The 24,564-nt window shown below is 32.1% G+C and overlaps 1 protein-coding gene across 1 annotated transcript; it reads left to right on the plus strand.

Annotated features, from left to right (window-relative positions):
• The first annotated feature begins 1,623 nt into the window (after positions 1–1,623).
• Positions 1,624–16,746, plus strand: LOC132739908 (uncharacterized). Its single transcript, XM_060727740.1, has 5 exons — positions 1,624–1,661; positions 5,200–5,371; positions 5,612–5,839; positions 7,322–7,910; positions 14,986–16,746. The coding sequence occupies exons 1-5, from the start codon at positions 1,624–1,626 to the stop codon at positions 16,590–16,592; spliced, it is 2,634 nt and encodes an 877-aa protein (XP_060583723.1). The 3' UTR covers positions 16,593–16,746.
• Positions 16,747–24,564: the final 7,818 nt, after the last annotated feature.

Below are 24,564 nucleotides of genomic sequence, written 5' to 3' on the forward strand. Positions count from 1 at the left end.
TATTTTACACCAGGTTAAGTTATTACCTATACATTTTCTCAGTTCGACCGTTTACTAACCGATCTATATAGCCGAAATAAACATGTTCTTTTGACTCTGTGTCTTTGTCTATTTCATTGCAAATAAACGACGAAATCACATTCGCTTTTATAGAACTGTAACTTACATTATGTGCTTATTTTACTTTAATCGATATCTATCTCTGGGGAAAGCAAAATTCTCTTGTAATGTTAAAAAACTTATATAGCCTAGAAATGTGCAAGCTTGATTGCGCCTGATACCTTGACGTGCATTTTCTTATGACAAAGGACATTAAATTATGTCAAAGAAGTTTTGATTAAAAACAGGGTGAGTCTTAATGTTACTGTTATATTAACTAGCGCTGTCACTAAAGGTAATGTATACCCCCACCCGCCAACTTTACTATTTAAAAATAAACGATATGAAGCCAAATTTGAACTCAACCCATATTTTATTATGTTTAATTTGTGTACCATTATTCATTCAACGTTTACTCATCTGTTAAGCATCATCTTTTTCATAATTGTAGAAAAAGGTGTAAATCGGTTTCTGACCGTTCAAACCCCGATACGTTTATCTCGAAATTTAGTTATTCCGATATCTTTAAAGGTCCCAATGACTTCGAGAGCAAGAGAGCCGATTGTATAATACTGAAACATTAGTAAATCAAACCTGAGAAAAATGTACTAAGATTTTAGGAAAAGTATAAAGATTCAAAATTCTAGTAAAATTTACATGTTATGTGCGATTATTGACCGATTTTCCAGTATTTTAACTATACTTTAACTGCGTTACTTCACATGAATAGTTCAGTATAAAAACAATAAAAACATCAAATAACTACGGTGGCACAAAGGTGATATGTGTGCGTTTTTATTTCTACGTCGTTTATTACTATGTCTTGGCCACGAGATAGCTAAGTCGCGGCCATGAGATACTGTGTCGTGGCCACGAGTTACCAAGTCGTGGCCACGAGATAGCTAAGTCGTGGCCACGAGATACTATGTCGTGGCCACGAGTTACTATGTCGTGGCCACGATATACCTAAGTCGTGGCCACAAGATACTATGTCTTTGGAACAAGATTACTTAGTCGTGGCCACGAGAATATTATCCAATCAGAATACACTATATTTATTATGATTTTTTTTTAACTTAACAACTTACTTTTAGATGCAACATTAATCTTTGAAAATACTGAAGATATTCACTTTGAACTTGTATTTAGGATCATATTAGAAAGTCACCTCCCAAGGCCAATCAGACATTAATTTTGATTATAGCCCTTTGTTGGGACAATTTTGGTCAGTTTGTACGTACTACGGCATGTTAACCTTGTTTATACGATAACATGAGAAGGAATAAGTCCTGGTTTATTTTATTTTGAAGGGACATTGCCCATGGACAGTAGATAGCCTTTAAGGTAAAATCCTTGTCTGATGAATAATTTAGAAGGGATAAACCATGGTTTATATATGATCCCAGAAATATCATTGCACCTGATCAGTAGAGGGCATCTAATTATTTTGAGATCATAGGGTCAAAAATCAGGATTACAGTGACGCTAAATGTAAAATTATTGACCAGTCAATAAGTTGTATAAATGGCGCTTTTACAGACTGGTGAAGAAGGGGCATCTTTGTACTATAGCACATGTCTAGTTAATTAGGGTAATTCATATAAATGGTGTAATCTGATTGGTTATTTACCTCGTGGCCACGACATAGTATCTCGTAGCCACGACTAAGCTATTTCGTGACCACGACATAGTATCTCGTGGCCACGACTAAGTTACTCGTGGCTACGACATAGAATCTCGTGGCCACGACTTAGTTATCTCGTGGCCACGTGATACACACACACATGTCACCTTTGTGCCACCGTAAATTACTGATAAAATAACTTTGGACTTAGATCCTGTTCATTACATTTACATAACAACACATTCATAGCCTTTTAAAGCCTTACTTTTCAGATGTTCTTGATTCAATAAAAATCTACCAGTGTAGTTAAAAACTGTCCCCAAGGAGTTAAAGTCATTTACAACTTAGATTTTTAGCCATTATAATTCCGATTCTGTTTTGGTAAGAGCCCACCCCTTTAAGGAAGACTATTATTTTTGTTTAGCCATGTTTTTTTAAATCTATATGTAAACTTGTTTTTCTTTTATTAAAAGTTTGGATTTAGGTGCATACTATTGGCAATGCACGGAAAAAGTGAAAAATGCTAGGCATACACGTTCGCATTTTCAAAAGTAATTTTTAAAAAGCACACTTTATACATGTCTGGATTTTTGGCAACAAACGCCCTCCATACATGCTATTCATTAACGCTGACGTCATTTCAATCATACAATAATGATAAATTGGGCACTGATGTAAACACAATACATATACAATCCATTCTAAGACGTATTTTGTGTTGTTGAAAGTTGGATAAAATAACTTTTCTTTCTTATTCTCTCTTTTGTTTTGTTTTGTTTAATAAATTCTATATCTTAGCAACAGTAAGACCTTGGTGCAAAATCGAACAGCGTTATATAAAAATATGGTTCGCTTGAAAAGTAAAATTATTGATCTTCCTTATTTTATCTTATTAGGCCTACGGCCTTCGTGGTCAATTCTTACACACCAAATCTCCAAACCGGTATTAAATAGCCGATAAACACTGCTAAGACCGATTTTATTTCTTTAACATCAATTCTAACGTTTCGAATAAATCAACATTCAGAACGTTGTATACAGGCGAATCTTCACACCAAATATAGACTCCACATAAATAAATACCTTCTTCATTGTCAACAAATGTGCGGTCTAATTTTAACCAAATAATAGTATCGTGATAATTTTTAACAATTTGAATACCAGGAGATAAATTTTCTTTGTAACACAAAACTATTTCATCGCTACTTCTTCGATCATTCCTGTTTTGAAATTTTCTGTATAAATGATGCGAACATTAAGAGTAATATTGCTTAAGGAATTGGTCCATTTTTTATACAGAGAAGAAATGTCACTATTTGTAATAATATCTAAAAAGTTTTAACAATACTGTTATTGCTTTGAGCCCGTGCACATTCCATGCAATAATAGAAAGTTCCTCTCCTTCATACCCCTGATTGGACGTCCATCAATGTAAAAAGTAGGCAATCCAAACTTTTTTACCCTGGTCTCTGACCTCCTTCATCTTCAAAATTACTTTCCGGCGTTTGGAAATGATTTCTTGTTGAAATTGTTCATGAATACTTTATCTCGTACAGTTTAGATTTTTCCATCGCCGACGAACGAACTCACGATCCTTGAAGAAGGTTGATTTGGCAACAATAGTTCGCACTTTACCTTGAATTGTGGAAATGTGTGAACTCTTTCAAATATTTTTATGTCAGACTGATATATTTATTGAAGAAATTTATTTTTGATAATTGATGTGATTAAATAATCATATGCAGCTCACTTTGAATTGAATGTCTCACTTCAGCCTGCACTGAGACATTACTCTCAAACATAATCACAATAAAAACAATTGTCCATTTTTTTCATGAAAAGGTAAAATATTTTTGTTAAAGCAAAAACATTGTTAAAGAGTTTTGAGTGCAATTAAAAGATTAAGTACTAACATCAATCTTTAACAAGTCGGTACTTGTATGTACAAGTGTTTTAATCACAGTCTCTGAAGGATATTAGAAATGAATGAAAATTGGACATCAGCAAAATTAATGTATTAGAACTTTAATAAGCTATTATTCCATGAGGGCTGACGCCCGCAAGGATTTGGTACGCTATTTATTTGTTATTGCATATAGCATATCTAACATACCTACTACTTAATATTACCTTGATCATAGACTTGTTCTCAGATTCTTTCAAGGTTAGATAACACGGCACTCATTAAACAAAATCATTATAATAGTTACCCCAGTTATAATAAGAGCTTAAATGCTAATGGTGAACACAATGCTTACTAAAAATTTTAAGTTATACCGTGCTCAAATTTTAAACTACAAAAATATTGATAATTGCTACACATTTCATTTACAAACATAAAATAAACATGTTTGACTTGATACAAAGTAGATATCCTAAACATTATGGATGGTCACACTATGAATATAAAGTGTCATTGAAATTTAATTTGTCCCGTAATAAGAAGCACAGATTCCCATACATTTTTTCATTCTTTTTTTTTTAAATAAGACACTATTCAGCAGGAATCTAATAGATTTTCAATAATGTTTTAGGATAAAATATTTTAGGATAATTGTTCTGTATCATTACTCTCATCACGGTTGGCAAGGCTCATTACTGTAACATCTTTATCGCAAGAGTTATTCCTCTTTGCATTCATAATTATAATTAAAAAATACCAAAAAAAAAAACCCAACTATTTTTGTTATCTCAAGCATTGAAACAATATATAAATAGCAAAGGTAAGTCTGGCGAAGTGAGCACATTATTTACTAATAAGATACTTTTTGTAAAGCTTCGTTTTGGTTATAGCCGTATAATAAATAGCATCTTTATTTATTTATAAATTAAAACAATTATACTTGAAATATAATATTATATTCAATCATTTATATAATTTTATCATGTTTAGCTTGGAGTTTACAAGACACGCCGATGTATATAATCCTTGAAGTGGAAATATCAATGGCTTCATATAGCCTAAAGGTTAGATGATACTGTAGATCTACTATTAAACGAAATCATAAAAATAATAACCGATTTATGATAAGCGCTTTATATGTAAAAATAATAATAAATAAGGTTGTTTTTTAACACAAGTCTTCTGCTACAAAATACATGTACATGAAATTTAAACTGATGACAAGTATATCAAGCTGTGTACATTTCGGTATATCTTCTGTTATCATGAATTTAAAATTAAATTTGAAATTTCTGCCAACATGTACATTGAAAGTATTTATAATTCCAGGCATGTAATTACTGTACTTTTTTCTTATCAAGGTAAAAATAAAGAAAAAGAATCAAATAATGTTATTTTAAGGTTGATGAAAAACATTGCATTTATTTAAAACATGATGTTTTTCAAGCGTTCTGAGCCTTTTGTTTTGACATAACTAAAGTAGATTGCATAAATCACAAATATATATGATAGTAAAACAATCTCTCTTTAAATGTTATAATATATTTTAGAATTTTATATGTTGTTTTCTCAGGTTTAGTTCGGAGCTTACAAGACACGCCAATGTATCTAATGCTTTTAGTGGGAAAGACAAACGTTTACAAGCAATGGCTTCATATAACCCTAAATTGTTAGAAAAGAAATACAATAACTGGGTTAAAGCTCAGCTAGCTGTGTTGTTAACTAAAGAAGGAGTTGAACATTTTGTTTGTAATGAAATCAAACAATTTCAATTGAAATGTTTACATGACATATGCTACTTAAATGGCTTACCTAGTGGGACTTCTTGTTCAATTTGCTGCACTGAAAATCTTGTAAAGTGTCCTACAAATAGAATATGTAATGTTGGGCGTGGGAAATGTACGTATCATCGAAATGTCACAACACGGTGCAATTCTTCTGGCTGTCCTAGCAAGATATGTCATAACTTAAAAACTGAAATACAGAATGCACATAGGTACTACGGTCCATCGTACAAAAACAGTGATGCAACCCAGTGGTGCAGTAATTTCTGGGAAATTGCGAAATGCTTCATGCCCCCAGATGGGTATAAAGAAAAGGCATCTGCAACAGAAACAGACTTTAATGGTATAATCAGCGTTATCCTTAATCACAAAGACTTCCAGGGAAAAGTACTTGAAAACCTCAATACTAAGACAAATAAATTTGCAGAGGTAACAAATATTTCGATACTTATAAATAATATGAAGACTTATGTTTAGCACTTGGTAATAAAATATGAATATATATATTTATGATCTAAGGAATTTAATTCTACGGTATGATATCTATTATAAATTGTAATTTCATCTTGCTTTCTGGAAAAATATAGAATATTAAGGAATGATTTTTTACTATTAATTAACAGTATGATAGTTTACAGTATATTTCATAACCTATATAGTATAAGCTGCAAATATTATAGTTTAAAATGTTTCTAAAATGACTGTATGACAGAAAAGATTATATTTCCTTAAAAACGAATGAAAGCATGAAATCATTGCTGCACAGTTTAAGCTACATGCATTTTAGATAAGCCAAAAAATAAAGAAAAATCAAACTTGAGAAAACTGTACCATGAATTTAAGAAGAAACAAACAACAAAAAAACATGCAAGTTATTTTTTACATGTTTTTTTTATTTTACGTAAATTTGCAGTATTTATTACCATATTTGTTCTGCTTGACAAATGCAGCTATGTATTGCATATGTTCTATAGAAATATTTTATTATTTTGATATAGCTTTTTACCCTTTAAATGGTTTAGATGAAAAGATAAATAATAGCTATTATTCTATCTTGACCAGGCAAGAGAAATTGGAAGAAATGTGCGACATTCATCAACACTTGAAGTAGAAGACTCAGATCTTCAGAATTACTTTCAACTATTACAGCAACTCCTTTCTGACCCCGTGTATTTAGGTACTGACACCCATGCACAGAAAGCTAAACAGAAACTTATTACAGGTGACTAAACTATTTTAACATTTGAATACGTTAAACATTTCGTCGTATGACTAGAACATAGTGAATAATATTTTGGAACATCATGTTGTTTACAAAAAAACACAACTGTTTTCCTTAAGTTATGGTCGATTTTCGTCGATGCGTTGTAAAATAGAATGCCTGTTATTTACTGAACGTTAACATAATGAAATGTTTCGGAACAAAATAGTTTGCTCTTCTTAAATGTTGACCGTATTGCAATGGCTCGTAAGGAAATATACAAACTTTTTTTATAAATGAAATCTTATAACCTAGTAGGATTTTTCTATGAAAATATAAAGTCAGACTATTCAATTAAATACACGGCAATCATTGTTTTTTGCTGAAGATTAATACTAATTTTCAAAACATTTTGTTTGTAAATATACCTGGTTACGCCCTTGTGACTATTTCTCGACACAGGAACAAACACTTATTGTGTTTACTACAATAGGCAAAGGTTTGCTGTATACATTTTAAACTATCATCATTTTGATCAGCATGTAATTTACAAATTAGTAATAACAAACATTGTACACGTACTTGTTACAAATAGATACTATAGAACAATTATATCTTTGAAATGTACACTTTATGATTAAAAGATATTGAATTCTGATGTACTTGTATATTTATTGATATTGTATATTTTATGGTCTTTATAATTACAGTTAGAAAATGACACTCTTGTCATTGGTAAAGATGATATAAGGAAAGTACTAGATGATGTGGCAACAGCAATTCAAGACAAAATGAAGGCTGGATTAGATGAGCAATATGACAAAATTAAACTAGATATGATTAGAAGAAAACAAGAAGATCTTAAATCTCTTGAGTCAAAAACTTTCGAGGGAATGACCCAAATACAAGATGAAACTGATGCTTCCATGAAAAGATTAAATAAAGAAAGGGACAAAGAAGTTGATACAATCCATGAACAAGGAGATAAAGAACGAGCAGGTCTGACTGAAATAGGAAATATGCTACAAAAAGAACTGAAAACAACAAGTAAAGCTGAGAAAGAAGAAAAGTATCTATCTCTTGGGTCTAAAACTGCCGAGGGAATGACAAAAATACAAGATGAAACTGATGCTTCTGTGAAAAGATTGAATGATGAAAGGGTCAAAGAAGTTAATACAATTCATAAACATGGAGATAAAAAGAGAAAAGAGCTGACAGAACTAGGAGAGACGTTACAAAAGAAACTGGAAACAGCAAGTAAAGCCGAGAAAGAAGAACAATATTTTGATTCCAAACAAAGTAAGTGATATAACATTTTATCACATGACATCATTACTTTTCCATGTGATATAACTATTACGAATTTCTTTGTGCTTAACACCTGATAAAATATCACCCTTAAACCTCTAGGTTTGCACCACACGTTGTTCTTAAATCATCAATTCATTATTCCTGAGTACAAAAATCTGTATCAAATGCATACTGTACTCCATTTAGCCTCGCTTTTATTTTTAGCTCACCTGTCACAAAGTGACATGGTGAGCTCTTGTGATCGCTTTTCGTCCGGCGTCCGTCCGTCCGGCGTCCGTCCGTAAATTTTTACTTTAAACGACATCTGCTCATAAACCGCTAAGACAATTTCATTCAAACTCCACTGAAATGTTCCTTTGGTAGTCAACTTTAAAAATTGTTCAAAGAATTTAATTCCAAGCAGAAGTCTGGTTGTCATGGCAACGGAAAGAAAAAACTTAAAATATCTTCTTTCAGAAAACCGGAAGTGCTAGAGCTTTAATATTTGGCATGAAACATCATCTAGTCAGTGTCTAAGAAAGGGTGTCATTGTTTTTCCCTAGATGTATACAGTAAAAATCTTCTTTGAAAAAACCCCAAGGAGCTAGAGCAAGATATTTGGCATGAAACATCTTCTAAGAGTGTCTTCCAAGTTTGTTAACCCATTACTTCATGGGCATTTTGTGAAAAATGGCTGTTTTCATTGAAAAGTCTACCGTTACAAGTTCAAATTGATATAAAATTATATAAACTGCTTCAATACTACTCAAACTTGGCACAAATGTTTACTGGACCATTGCCTTTGCAACAACATGCTCAGGCTTAAAGTTCCTGTTACAATGGCAACGAGGGGACATCTCAAAATTGCCAAAAATCAGTATTTTGCATTAATTTCTTTTCATCAAAATTGATTTCAAAAGGCTGCAACTTCTCAATGGATTGAGATAGAGTCAAATGCTTTTCAGCGTTGGTTACACGTTACCTAATGATTGATCTGGGTTCATTTTAAGCCTCTCACAAGTCCAAAATTTTCTTGGCGATGAGGGGGACTACTGCCCCCTTCAAACCCCCAAACAGAAAGAGGCACATTCCCCTTCTAGCAACCCCATGATGTATCTTTTGATTGGGGGCGCCGAAAAAGTGGAAACTTTTTTAAGCAACGTTTCTCAAACAGAAACAAGTGTGGGGCCTAAATAAGGCATTTTTTCGCCATAAGACACAACACAAAGGGGGGGGGGAAAGGCGTTAAAAGTCGTGTATATTGTGTAATGGGTTAAATAAGGGCCCTAGGGTTAAATTTGCCCCCACCCCGAGGTCATTGATTTTCCTCATATGTGTATTGTAAAAATCTTCTTTTAAAGTACCAAACAGCTAGAGTTTAGATACTAAGCATGTAATATCTTCTAGTGAGTGTCTAACAACTGTGTTCAAGTAAAAGCCTTGGGATCAAAATTGGCCCCTCGGGGGGAGGGGTCATTGTTTTTTTACCTATATGTATATAGTAACAACTTTAAAACTGCTCTTTTAAAAACCCCGAAGAGTTAGAGCTTAGAATATTTATCATGAAACTTCTTCGAATGGGTGTCTACTATGCATGTTCAAATAAAAGCCTCTGGTTTAAAATTTGCCTTGGCCCAGGGGCCTATATACAGGTGAAGGATTTCAGGATCATCATTGCTCTCTTGTTCAAGTCCAAATCGAAGCCAAATCAGTCCATTTTGTACACCTTAAAGCCTCGTTTTCATTTTCCGAGTCCAAAATGTCCATATCAAATCCATACTGTACTCAAATTGACTGAATCTGTAACATACATTTTTTGTTAGACCAAAACACCAGAATTGTTCGTCTTAGGTGTCATCTTAAATTGAATGTGTTTTCTCCTGAAACATTAATGATGGTAAAAATAAAGAGTTCGTTATACATTGTTGATTCTAGCCAATATATTCTATTATTTCATGTTTCATATGTTTCATATTGGGGGAATTTCAGAAGTGCTTAAAAACAAAAACCAAATTTCGAACATTGGACAAAAGAAGGGGAAAAGTAATTAACATTACATATTTTAGCGTTTAGGTACATTTATAATTTATGGTAAATCACGAAAACAAGAATCAACAAAAAGGCCTTCTGCATGTAAGATAAGTTTATTGTAACACTGAGATTTCATTTTATTTTTCTGGTCACCTTTAAAAATTGTTCAAAGAATTTAATTTCATGCAGTGCAGAACACTGGTTGCCATGCCAACCGAAAGAAAAATCTTAAGCAATCGTGTTTAAAAAAAAAAAAGCTTATATATTTAGCATGAAACATCTTTTAGTAAGTTTGTTCAATTAAAAGCTCTGGGGTCAAAATCGGTCCCGCCCCAGGGGTGGGGCATTGTTTTTCTCTGTATGTACGAGTATATAGTAAAAACTAAAAAAATCTTCTATTAAAAGAAAACAAAGAGACAGAGCTAAGAAATTTAGCATGAAACATCTTCCAATAAGTGTCCACTAAGTTTTTTCAAATAATAGCCCTTGAGTTAAAATTGGCCCCGTCCCAGGGGTCATTGATTTTTCTTATATTTGTATAGTATAAACTTAAAAAAAATCTTTTAAAAACCCCAAAGAGCTAGAGTTTAGATACTTTATTATGAAACATCCTCTAGTGACCGTCTACAAAGTGTGTTCAAATAAAAGCCCTAGGATAAAAAGAGAGTTAAAGAACTGTCCTGTACTTTATATTTTATAACTATCCTTTACATTTTATTTCATTCCTTAACATTTTAGAACTATCTTTTACAGTTTATTTTAGCCAAATCTCATTTGGCCAAATGAGATTCCTAGATTTTATTTTGGAATATTAAACTGACCTATGAAAACTCTTCCTACAGGAAGCCAAACAAAAAACAGACCAGCCATCGGCTGGATAATTACTGCAAATGTCACCTCTGTGCCACCGTAGAAAATTGTCCCTTTACCAGAGATAAATAATGCTTTAGTTCTTAAATCAATGTACATAATACATAATTTTGTCCATTTTCCACTTTGAATAGAAATATTTTAATATAATACATCTAAGACTGCATGCTATCAACACAGCACTTTTCCTTGACAGTTTTGTGACCTTTAAGTGCATGAAGTTTATCTTTACTGTCTGTGGCTTATTAAGAACCCCAATAGCTATATAGAAGTTTCTTCTTCTTGGCCATTTTCAACTTGGGTGGTTCCATTATTCCTACTTGAATACTGTATAATAACCCTTAGGATATGTTGCCTGTTTTTTAAATTTGTCTTTGGACGTCTTATCTGTGATATCCAGGCTTCATAACCTCAGATCCCCTTTCAAAATTCTATTCTATTTAGTTCCGCCCATTCTTTTCTCGTTTAGGGCAAAATCATACAATACGTTCTTTCCATGGAATGACACTATTCTGTCACATTGAAGGTTCCATGATAACCGCCGCATGAACACATCTGCGGATGTTTCTAAATTCAAAATTTCACCATTTTAGTGTTTAAATGTTGAATTCTGCTTAAGCCGGTGTTAGGGGGCGTGGACGGTAACTTGCACTTTCCAGTACCGTCCATGAACAGGCTCAATCAAACCGAGCCTGCAACATTTTCAATTATGTTGTGTTGGACTTTCTTTAGGGATTCTGTTTTTCTCTATTCTATTTGTATGATTCTTGTTCTTGGGATTAAAATGAATAATTACAGAATACCTAGAATGTCACAAGCAAATCTTATTAAAACAGGTGTGGATTTTTTTACCTGATCATTTTATTCTGTTTGCACAACAGATTCATGTATTTTAAACTCATTCATATTCTATGCAACAAATCTTTCAAGAAATGATCATCAGTTGATGAAAACAACAATATTTTATGTTTTTGACTTTATATAAATAATGCATAAGATATAGACTAATGCCTTGTCATTTGACAAGAAAATATATAATTAAATCATGTATAAGTGATGAAAATTGTGATGTTTGTGGAGGCTTCACATCCCCAACTCCTAGCCCCTACCACGACTCTGTTGGGGTTCTTAATACGACCCTCTCAATATCTGCGACATAAGATTGTTTTTATTGGTGTGTGTGTACCTTCATGTATGTGCGTGTGCGCGCGCGTGCGTGTGCACACGTGCGTTCGTTTGTGGGTGTGCTTTTGTGTTTTTGCCTAGCTTCTCTCTTTATGAAATAGTATTTTCTTGCACAACTGGAACCGATAAAGTGAGGTAGAAAACACACTCTTTCAGTCTTTCAACGAGAATGCACATTTTTTCAATCAACAGGATGTACCTACGCACCCTATTACCTTTAATATTGGATCCTTCCTTGTCAAAAATTAATCAATTTCTATTTATAGATTGCTGTGTTTGTTTCAGTAGTCCGCGCATATTAATCAGTGATGACACGATTTTTTATTGTTTTTTTTTTTTAATTTTGTTTCTGCTTTAGAGTACAGTTATAAAATAATAGTGGTTAAATGGTAAGAATTTTATTTATTGAAATTTGATTTATTTCTACTGTATATTTGTTGAAAAAAAGAAGTATGTAATTTTCCTGCCGGAAGTGATAGCAGACGACAATACGTTTTTTCAGTTTTAGCTTTATTTTATTTCAAATTATCAATACACTGCAGTTAATTTATTTAGCTTGTATAATTTTTTTTATTTACACATAATTTTAATCATAAAAGTTTCGACTAGATCTTTAATTTTTATATCTTATTTTCATCTGGGTTCTGAAAAGGAAGTCAAAGTCTAGGCTGCAGTATACTTGAGAACAAGAAGGTCACTTGTGACTTTAGTACGAGAAAGGGGACGGGGCAGGTGGGGTGGCTACTTTGTAAGAACCAGGTTATCCCTATGCTAATTTAATAACTTACGGACACAGGAACATAGCAACCGTATTTGTGCTTTATTGTTTATTTATACTAATTTAACCCATACAATAATAAACATCGTCAAAATGACAGATGATGTGTTTCAAGTATGCAAATATTCAATAACCCATTTTAATGGCTAAGCACAATGGCATCTTCTCGGCACTTTCCGTCAAAATTAAAACACAGTAATTAATATATCAAGTTAAACTCTCTCATAAATAAGTAAATTCATAGATATATACTATATTAAAAGGTTAACAGTACATTGTTTAAATACTTATTATTATAGTTGAACAAACCGGAAGAAAAAAATGCCAACCTATTGAAATAGAGCCGAACATGTTTATAATTGTACACCAGCAAGCATTTTCGAATTAGAAATGTTTGTCAAACAAATTTTTAATAAAAATTGTACCGGAATAGGCATTTTTATTACATGCTTTTTGGTGGTTTATAGAAATACATCAGTGAAATATAAGATAAATAAGTTCACTGTTGAATAAATTTGATAATTTCACTGTTTTAGAATTTAAGCTCCTTACGTTGTTACAGTGAAATACTAGCGTGCACAGTACTGGAAACCAACTTAATGACGTGACGTCGTAAATGACGTCACGTTGTTTTATTTTGTGGCGCGCTTTTCATTTAGTATTAGGTTAAATGTCTTTTTAAACGTTTCTTGCATATAATAAAAAGCCAATTTGTTTAGTTTAGTGTAAGATCGAGATATATTTCACCTTGTGAACACCAAAAGCTCGTGGCTGCGCCACTCGTGAAATATACCTTTTAATATATTCCGATCTTACACTTGACTAAACAAATATATATCCTCTATTTCTCTGGAAATCAAGTATTAACATCAGTTTTACATAATCACAAGTTACTCTTACACCTAAAACCACTACAGTAACTTTAATTTTTATAGTCTGATTTTATTGAGAAACATTTTATTTTATTAATAAATATTCTATCCAACTCCGTTTTTGCCAGTGTAATGTACAAGCATTCATATTGAAAATATATCCATAATGTTTTGAAAAGTCACACTAGCTGAATACGAGTCGCCATCACATCAGCAAAAGCACGGTCGCTTAAGTGATTGCCTTATGTAACAGAGGTCTAGGGTTCGATGCTTTCTGCTGTCATATTTTTCTCTTTCTTCATTGTTCCAGTAAATTTCAATAGAAAATGTCAAAGTGTTTGCAAAATTGAAGACACGGATGTGATCCGACTGAATTAATTATCAAACGATGTTATTTAAAATAATATTATAGACGATACCAAAATAAGTGCATAACATATAAAACAAAAGCAAAATAAAAACAAGTGTAGACTAGTTTATAAATATAAATAAGAGAAGAAGAAAAAGACTTATGCGGCCTCGTTATTACAACATGTAGGACATGCATATTAAACAAACCAGAAGTTTTCCCCATTGCGCTATACCGCTCAGTATAACTATTTTACAGAAACAAATAAATTTATTAATAAATACATGTTAAAGGGTATCTTACGATCTTTGGCGAAAAACTCCCAAAGATTTATATATTGTGTGCATTGACAGTGTAACCAGTATGCAATTGACATGCAATAATTCATATTGAGTCCAAGTTTATTATGAACATTAGCCGAGGGATTCCGATTGTGACTTAACTATAATGATTGAGAAATCAGGAGGAATCATTATATATTAAACAAGTTAGTATGTCAAGTGAATATTAAGTATTAACATTCCGACAAAATAGTATACCTTGCTGAGACATTCACTTCGAAATCCCCCTAGCTATATCCCCTTTTTTCCCGCCTACCCCGGATTTTGCGAAAATTTGTCCGATGTACAGTTGACACGTGCATTATACGGATACCTTGTGCCGTTTTGAAATTTTACATCTACATTATCACATACATTTCTTATGTTTTAATTATATGAATGAAGACGGACAATGTTTATTACAAGTATACGATGTGTTAAATATTACGATTAAAATACTTAGTTTTGTATATGAATTCATGCAAGTTTAGCTATATGCATTGTTTAAGTTTAACAAACCACATGAATATAGTGTAACATATCTACTTATCTCATGTCGTATATATTATCTTATCCTAACCATGCAAAATTGAAGTTAAGTATTCTCAGTATGCTATAATTATATTATATAGAAAGATATGTCTCTGATTAACGTTTTCTTTTTCTACTCTATTTTCAGAACTTCAAGGCGACCTGATTAAATTCTACAGAAAAAGGTGTAGTTCAATACCTCTGTCACCGCTTCTTGAAGAAATAGAGACACCTCTAGCTGGGTTCTATGTGATGCCAGAAATAGTCGCCGTAAAACAGAAGTCCCTAACTTGTCATGAAGAGGAGAAAACACCGATCAAATCTATGAAAGACCTGTTTTCAACCGGAAGTGGAGATCAGCAAGAAATTTATCTATCAGCCGATGCAGGCTTTGGAAAAACTGCTTTCTCAAAATATCTTGCAATCATGTGGTGTCAGGCTCATTGTCATGATGAAAACTACGCCTGTTTTAAAAAGGAAGAGTTAAAAACGTTATTTGACTTTGATTTTTTATTTTTGGTTTCATTAAGAGACTGTACCTCTGTTTGTAACATTGACGATATGATTGAACAGCTAATTACTAAGAAACTTCCTTCATCAACATCACTAGATGAAGTTTTACGTAGAGAAAAATGCTTGATTATATTGGACGGTCTTGATGAATGGACTCACCCTGCAAATAGTTGTGGCGAAGTATCAGAAAAAATCCCACATCGGTACGTACGTGATAATTGTGTTATCCTAACGACAACCCGACCGTGGAAGCTTGGAGTTTCAAATCTCAAAACAAGTCAAATAAACAAAAAAGTAGAATTGGTTCAATTAAGTGCAGATTCTACGCGGCAACTAGAAGAAAATGCTATAAGGAAGATGACCGGTGTCAAAAACGATAGAGTATTGAAGAATAAAAGACGGGACTTTAATAAAGTGATACGTGACCGTCGCCTAAAGCACATGCAAGTGATTCCACTCCTCCTCATGTATATAGTTTGCCTATGGTGTAACAACATTCCTATAGGAAATTCAAAACATGAAATTTACACCAATATCATTGAATTTCTTTTATCGAGAACGTCAAAGAAACACCCGGAAGTTCAACCATCTCGTGAATCGTCTGCCAGTGAAATTCCAGAATACTTCAAAAGTCATGAATTCTGTAAACATTTTTACAGTCTTATAACATCATTAGCAGAACTAGCTTACCAAACATTATTTCACGAAAATAGAGAAAACACGCTTGTATTTGATAGAACGGTTGCTGAAAAATATCTCAAAGCAGACGACATGAAATTAAGTCTTCTCTCAGGAATACTGTCAGAAAGTAGAAGTAAAACTTTAATCAAAGAAATTATCAAAGTATCGTTTTCTCACAAAACAGTGCAAGAATACTTTGCCGCCATATTTATAAGTTCTCAAAGTGACGCTCAGAAAACTGTTGTAGAAAAATGTAGAAATGTTCAAGACATTCTGGACATGTCAAAAATTTGTGAATTTATAAGTAAAATGAATGCTGACCTGATGTGTGCAATATCAAATGATTTGATGTCTGTGATAAATGAAGACGAGAAAACACGCGACTATAGAACTAGGACAGTTACGAGTACTTGTTCAATAATCCATTGTATAACATACAGGAAATGTTCATGTCGTGTTTACAAGAAATGCCTGAAAGTGAAAATATTCAATTATGTTTACAAGATTTCTTCATTTACGGGGACACCAATGTGCACAGTAAGCAGTTACAACGTTTATTAAAACAAAATAAAACCAACATAAAATCACTTTATATAGACATTAGCAATACTTCCAGCAGTTTACGTGAAATTATAGATTTATTCTCTCTCACAGATCTCAGTCATATACAGAAACTTTACTATTTTGGTGACTTGGAGAAGGAGGCTGAGATAAGTCGGATTTTGTTTCCTAATTTACAGGCCGTTAGTTTGTGCTGGAGTACATGGACAAATGATGAAGAAAATCTGAGTGAAAACATGGCGCGATGTCAAAACTTACAATATTTATATATTAACAGCTTCACGTTATCCCACAAAATACTGGAAACAATTTTCAATTTTATCTCCGGTCAAAAATCAATGAAAGAGTTAACACTGGAGTGGTTATACTGTAAAGAACATGGCATGTATGATTGTAAGAGATGGAACTTGGATTTGTCTCAACATTCAACTCTATCAAAGTTACACTTGAAGCGGTTACCTGGGAGGCTACAATTAAATATATCAACACCGTCATTAGTTAATGTTAAGTTGCAGGACATCACTCTTAGACAGGGGTTTTTTTTACTAACAAATTGACACCGATAGTCGGCGTCTTCCCCTCGGTAAATAGCCAAGTTTTTTCCCCCAAAAAATTCTATTTTCCTTGAAACTGGATCAGATTTAATAATTACATGGTTTAAAATATTATTTTTCTTCATTTTATGCAGGATAAACCACCAATTGTTGTCCAAAATAACCAAAAACATTGCAGGAAACTGCAAGTACTGTCTCAACAGGTCTCAACATGGAGGCAGCCATTTTTTTCTTGGCTATATCCCGTACTGAACGGTACTATTTCTGGAAATCAGTTGCTATCAAAATATTGTCATTTTCTTGGTTATTTTTAGTAAAGTAATATATTTTGTACTTCTTATTATGAAAATGACTTATATGGAGCCAAAGTGTGTCACAGATACACTATTATACCTATACTGTATTAACTTTCATATAAAAATAGAAGTATAAAAACCATTCACCACCATACATATTAAGAAAATATGTTATACTGCAAAGAATATTTTGCATGATGATAAAGTTTTTAAGGGGAAAAAGATATAGTTGTAACTCTCTACTATGTAGTTAAGTATATAGTATAAATAACGTCATAATAAAGTTTCCCCAAATTGACTTTTTTCGTATATTTTTTCCCCTCCCTACCAGCATCCAGCGTCTTCCCCTTTTCCTAAAAAAAAACCCTGGACTCTAGATGAAAGTTCATTGTTAGTGTCACGTGACACGTAAATAAGGACATACATGTACTTTCGTTTTCAATTAATATGATAAATTAAATGACAATTGTATTAATAAAAACATTTAATTAATAGAAATAATTCAAGGAAGTTTTTACGGAATTAAATGGATATAAAAGTTGGATTAGGATATGGAAATGTTTCACAGGTAAGTGATTTTGTATTGAATGTTTTATTTTTAATTTTTTTTATACATTCATATGTAAGAACTAAAATAGATTGTTAACAGTGAACAATACTCTTATATATTACCTTTTACTGAATAATATAATGATATAAATAAATCAACCTATTAAATATTTTACATGATTTTTTATTCTGGAATTAGATTATTTTCATAATTAAAATGAAACCTGTTATAAACATAGACTATTAACAGATACACAATACATGACACTTGTTTATTAAAGGGTACCGGACCAGCGCATACATGTATATAGTTATAGATCTATGGTGTAGTAAAACATAATGTAGATTCAAGTGAATGTATTTTTAACTTTTTTTTGATAACTTAAAAGGATTGCTTCTATTATATTGATGTTGTCCATTTTTGTTAATTTAAAAATGAAAGTTTTTGTAAATTCATACTTCAGAAAAGTTTTTTTTATCTTAGATTTAAGTAAGCTGTTTTTGTTATGTCATATATTTCAGGGCTCTCGTTAGCATTTTGAGACTGGGGACAGGGTCCATGCAGGGGGGTGATTTTGTATGATTTTCAAGTATTTTTCATTCAAGGGGGGATTTTTTTTGGTAAGACTTGAAATTGTGCGACATGTTGGAATGCTACAAACTGTCCGGAACGTTTTATTTATATATCCGTACTAATTTCCAATTGCCTTTCGTGGAATACGTACTAATTCACGTTCGCGGAATATATATTCGCCGATCGGCGTTTTCTATGCCCGTTAAATATTTATTTCAAGGGATTTAAAGGGGTATTTATTAGGTTTTAGGAGGAAAACACACTTTTTTGGTGGGGGAATTGGGCCGAATATCGATTTTTACCAAACGAGAGCCCTATATTTAAGGTACGTATTTGTAATTTTATGAAAAAGTCTATTTAACATTAACATGTGAGCCAAACGTGTTCAATTACAGCCTTGGGGTCTTTATTTCACCACCCACGGATATCAATGAGTTTCCTTTTATAGTTACAGAAATTACTGTAAATATCTTCTTTTTTAAAAAACACTTGGGATAATGCTTACACATTTGGTATGAACCATTGTCAAGTGTACACCTACCAAGTTTATACAAGCATAGCCCGGGGGTAAAAAAAAGGCTGGATGGATGGTGGATTGGGTAATGGGTCATAGGTTTTCCTTATAACTTGCAATAGAAACCAGTAACTTCCATACCGACAACTGACTTTCCATAACAACCAGTGACTTCAATAGCAACCATTGAATTTCCTTAGCAACAATCGACTTCTATAGCAATTATTGATTTCCCAAAGAACCAGTGACTTCCTTTGCATCAATTGACTTTCCTTAGCAATCATTGACTTTCAAAAGCCACAATTTTATTTCAGAGCTATTATTGGCTTCCAAAATAACAATTGAATGATTAAGCAACCAGTACGTCCTAATGCTACCCTTTACTTTCCAAAGTAACCCTTAATTTTCCAAAGTAACCTTCGACTCTCCATAAAAACCAATGAAGTCCATAAAGACCACTAACTTCCATAGCAACCATTGATTTTTCTAAGCAACCCGTAATTTCCATAGCAATCATTGGCTTCCTGCAGCAATTGACTTCAACCCAATCATTGAAGTTCATTAGCAACCTGCAATTTCCATACTTTTAAGTTATCCATTGTAAGGAAACCAGTGACGTTCATAATAATCATTGACTTTTCATAGCAACAATAGTATCTAAGGTATTTTTGACTTTCCATAGCAACCATTGTTTTTTCAAAAGCAACCTTTGACTTCCCATGGCAACCATTTCTTTTTACCTAGTAACCAGTGACTTCCATAGCAACTGTAGATTATTTTAGCAACTTCTATAGTCTTTTTTGACATCCCCTAGCAATAGCAACCAGTAACTCGTTTTACATGTGCACTGTTTCAGATGCAAACATGAAGTTTGTGATCTTATCAGCTTAATATTTTTTGTTGTTGTGTTTTTCAATATAATTTTTGTTATTTAGAGCCTTTCAAATCATTATCTATTGAGCGATATAAGAGTTATCATGGACTTTAACTACATGTCGATATAAAATAATAAGATAGTGCTTTGCAAAACTTCAGCATTTATAAAATTTGCATTGTTTTTTCGCTTCAGTGGCCTTGGATCAATATTTCAAATTCTTTATTATGGAAAACCTCTCGTGATGTTTGACTTTATGATTTGCGTGGTGATAGATCAATTTCATTGAGATATGTTTTGAACAACTTCTAAGGAAACAGAATTTCCATGCTTCTTTGCTGTCAAGGTAAGACCTTAAATTGTTTTTATTATTGACAGGTTAATAAAATCCAATCCACTTTAATTAAGATGAAAAGTAAAATCGGAGATGACTTCCATGAAAATATGCAAATTGTGACTAATTCTTGAAGGGACATTTTGCAGATTTGTTGAAAACCTATTCAACTTAAATCCGGATCCCGTAATCAAAGTTTGTTTAACCGCTTCTAACCATTTATAAATTACATTTTTAAAGGTATTGAAAAAGATGATTTACTGACTTTTGTATTGAATACAATTTTATTTAAGTAATAAAAAATAAAGAAAATGAATAAAAACATTGTCTTGAAGTATAAGTATTGAGTCGGGTCAACAAAGATGTTCTAAATATAGTACATGACTCTAAGAGCTAAACTCAGTACAGGACTGGAGCAGTACCTCTTGACGCTTGCACCAATCGTGATCACAAAAAATAAAAACAAATAGCGTTTTCTTCGCCGATTCTTACACTTTTCATTCATCATCATACATAATTCGGTATGACCTTTGGATGAAAGTCAAGATTTTAGCATTAATTTAATCATGCAAGCGACTTGTCCGGTATATACCGGAATACGGTATTTAGTGTGATGCTTCACAGTTAAATGGGCAAATTTAATGACGTATTAATATTTTGATACATTAAAATTAAATGGTAAAGATCGATATAAAATAGTTGTCTTATCGCAAAATGCACAGGAATTAATAGGGCATTTGCAAATAAAAATAAGGTTAAATCAACGCATGTTATTCTGGTTAAGTTTTGTAACTGGTCTCATATAAAACTTTAATACTGCATCAGATGAAAAACAAAACATATTAAAATTCGGCTTTTGAAGTTTAGAAACCAGAATCATTTTTTTGCAGAGCAAAAGATTGTATATCTTTTGAGATATTTAGCGTTGTCATAGTATTTTCGAAACATTGATTGTGCTACCTAAAATTACGTGGATGTCTACTCGAATCTAAATCATTTACATGAACATGCACTTGAACTGGCTGACAGAAGGTCCGTAGTTCCATCCGGATATCAGCTTTCTGCCTTAATACATTTTTCAAAACTAGGCAACGAAGGGCCTTGCATTACCCGGATATAACTCGTGCCTAAATTTAATTAACTATGCGACGGAAGGCTTATTTTTCCAGGATTTTTGCTCCATCCTTTAAACTTTTAATTAAATTTTCGAACCGAGGCGTGTTCTACTAGCGCATCAGTTTGTCTCTAAGTAATTCATTTCAGTTAGCTTACGGAAGGTCCATGGTTCTACTCGGATGTCCCCACGTACCTAAATATTTTTTCAGTGTGCAGAAGATATGTTTATTTACTCCGGCAATCCGCTCCTGCCAAAATCTTACACACGAGATACCCAGTTTATGTGTCTCTACATAGACAAAACAGGACATAAAACGTCGATGTTACTTGGAAAATAAAAAACTAGTGTTTAATTGGAAAACATAAAACTAGTGTTAGAATTAAATGCTACTGTCTATAGTGTTACAGAATGTTATATTTTGACCCAGGGCACTCATTTATTCTTGTTTTTCCAGAAAAGGGGCTTCAGTAAAACTACAGTGACAATGATGACAAAGCTTTTACGACAATTCAATATAAAGACTTGACATCTGGTTCCTGAAATGCAGAAACATACACGAAAGAAAATTACTCTAAAATAGTTTCGTATACTCTTCTGATTCATGGCTTAACTGGAAACAGACAAGCAAACTTTTTGGAATTTAAGTGTAAAAAATTATCACCACCAAGGCTGCTGTCAAATATATTCCTGAGTTACTTCGTAATAGGTTTTGTGAATTACAGTCATACCGTAAAAACTTAAAACAAAATTAAAGGTGAAAACCTGTATTGATTAAAGAAAATCTTATTGAATTAATTTTATTATTTTATCAAATATGGGACATAAAGTATAGAGGGATAAGCAACTACCGACTTGATTGGCGTCTAATTCACAGCCGATATTCGATAGATTTTAAATTATATATTAATGCCGCAATTGTAAAACAATACATTGAAAAAAAAATTGTTTAGATCATTAAAACACTAAATGTCACCATTTACTTGAAACTTTTCATATTTACACTATTTACAACTGATAAAAATATACCCGTTTCCAACTATCAAAAAGACAAAATGGCGACTGTTTGGACGGAAAGATAACGTAGTCCCCAGTTGCTTGTCCTATTATATTTTGTCTCAGATTAAATGAAAACGGATGTTACACATGTACTGTATTATAAGATTTATTATCATTTTATTTAATATCCATGTATCAATTTTTTTTGAAATTTAAGAGTTAAAGCGACTCCACTGAGGTTTTTTAACATGAAGGGACTGAAAATAATCTTTTGAGATTATTACTCCATTTGATGTAGATCTATACTAATAACGTATATGTAAAATTTTAGATCATTAGCTCCCTCCGTTTTTCAAAAATAATTATTATAATAGTGAAAAATGACCCAAAATGGAAAAGCTTTTAAACGCTTTTCACTCAAATCGGACTGAGAATAGTACAAGCATATGATTTCTTAGGTATATTTTATTTATATTTCTGTTTAAAGTGCTCATGTTTATCTTTGTGAAAAATTAAAATTTTATGTTTTTAGGCTTATATAATAAACCTCAGTGGAGTTCTTTAAATGATGCTAGACAAAAACTAATTTATCAATACATTAAGATAATTGTTAAATCTGACAAAGCAAATACCAATAGTCTTATAATTACATGTATTGAATTTTTGTGATGAAGTCGGATTTTCCTCTTTTTTATTGTTTTTTCTTTTCTTTTTAATTTCTGCACAAACGATTGCAGTGGTGTCATTGTTGAACTTTGAAAGTTTGCCATCAAAAGAAAATATTACAAATTTTTACATGCTAATGTTTGCTTTTTGTGAAATCTCAAATGATTTTTCAAAATTGTATATTTGTACATAATATAGATGTATATTAATTGTATTAATAGTTATAATGATTTTGCCATGTTACATGCACGTAAATCCCAGGTTATACATTTATAACTATTTATATAGCGCATATACCCTGTTGAAATTTTTTTCTTACTTAGTACATTTTGTATATAACCGTTCAAACCCTCCTTATGAGATTCTTGCATTCAAGGAAAAAGAAATAATCATTTATTCTGCTTAGATGTGTTTATCAACAGAAGGATTGTCTGTATACAGGGTTAGAATTTTGCATTATTTTCTACTTGCAGATTTTTGCAAGTGATCAAATGTTTAACTGGCAATATGAGGTAGTCAACTGGCATTTCCATAATCACTGATCTTATTATCATAATTATAATAATAACAATTTATAATACACAATGGCAATGCATCCACATTGAACCTAATAAAAACAAAAATTTAAAAGGCTCCCACCAAATTTGTTTTTGGCGTTTATACCCAAGGGGCCCAAAAATTAAAAGTAAAAACCCAGGGAAAAGGGGAATAAATAAAAGGCCAACCAAAAAAATTGATTTTTTAAGTTTTTTAAGGTTATGGGGGAATTGGGCACAGGGGGAAAAAACAAATCCAAATTTCTAACCCCCCGGGCCCCGTTTTACCCAAAACCAAAAATTTATTTAAAGCCCTTTTTTTTTTGGAAAAAATTTAAAACAAATTAAAAAAGTGGAAAACCGGGGCCCAAAAATTTTAACCCGTCACCCCTTGCCAAAAAAAATTTTTAAATTGGGGGAGCTAAGGGGGTTTAAAATTTTTTTTCCCTTTGGCCAGTTAAATTAAAAATTTTAACTTTTTGGATTTTGCCAGTATGCCAGGCTTTAAATTCGAACCCTGGGATATATTGAAGGCCCAATAAGCCCCCAAAAAAGCATTTTTAAAAAAAAATTTTGTTGTTGCCCTACTTTATCCTCATTTAAAATTTCGGGTTTACTACAAATTTGCTTCTTTTTTGGAAGTTTTTTAACATTTATTTTGTATTTTTATTTGGAAAGTCAACAAAAAACCTTAAGTATTAACAATTTTTCTACCCCCTTAAAAACACAAACTTACATTTCAAACTTTTTGTTTCTTAATTTTTTTTAAAATCAAAAGGGTAGAATAGGAGGGCTACCTAAATTTTCCTTTTTTTTAAAAAAATTTTAAAAAGAAAAAATTTTAAAACCCGTCCCCAAAAAAAAACAATAAATTTTTTATTTTTAGGCATTTTTGTGTGTTTAAAGGGGTAAAAATTTGTACATAATTTTCCATTTTATTTGCAAATCCATGGGTTATTATT

The sequence above is a fragment of the Ruditapes philippinarum genome, unplaced genomic scaffold, assembly GCF_026571515.1.
Source record: "Ruditapes philippinarum isolate M1 unplaced genomic scaffold, ASM2657151v2 ctg6769_1_1_1_1, whole genome shotgun sequence".
Taxonomy (NCBI): Eukaryota; Metazoa; Mollusca; class Bivalvia; order Venerida; family Veneridae; genus Ruditapes; species Ruditapes philippinarum.

Coding starts and splice junctions, on each gene's coding strand:
- LOC132739908 (XM_060727740.1), top strand. CDS start 1,624: ATGGCGCTTTTACAGACTGGTGAAGAAGGGGCATCTTT. Junction 5,840..7,321: donor AGACAAATAAATTTGCAGAG/GTAACAAATATT, acceptor TTATAATTACAG/TTAGAAAATGACACTCTTGT. Junction 7,911..14,985: donor ATATTTTGATTCCAAACAAA/GTAAGTGATATA, acceptor CTCTATTTTCAG/AACTTCAAGGCGACCTGATT.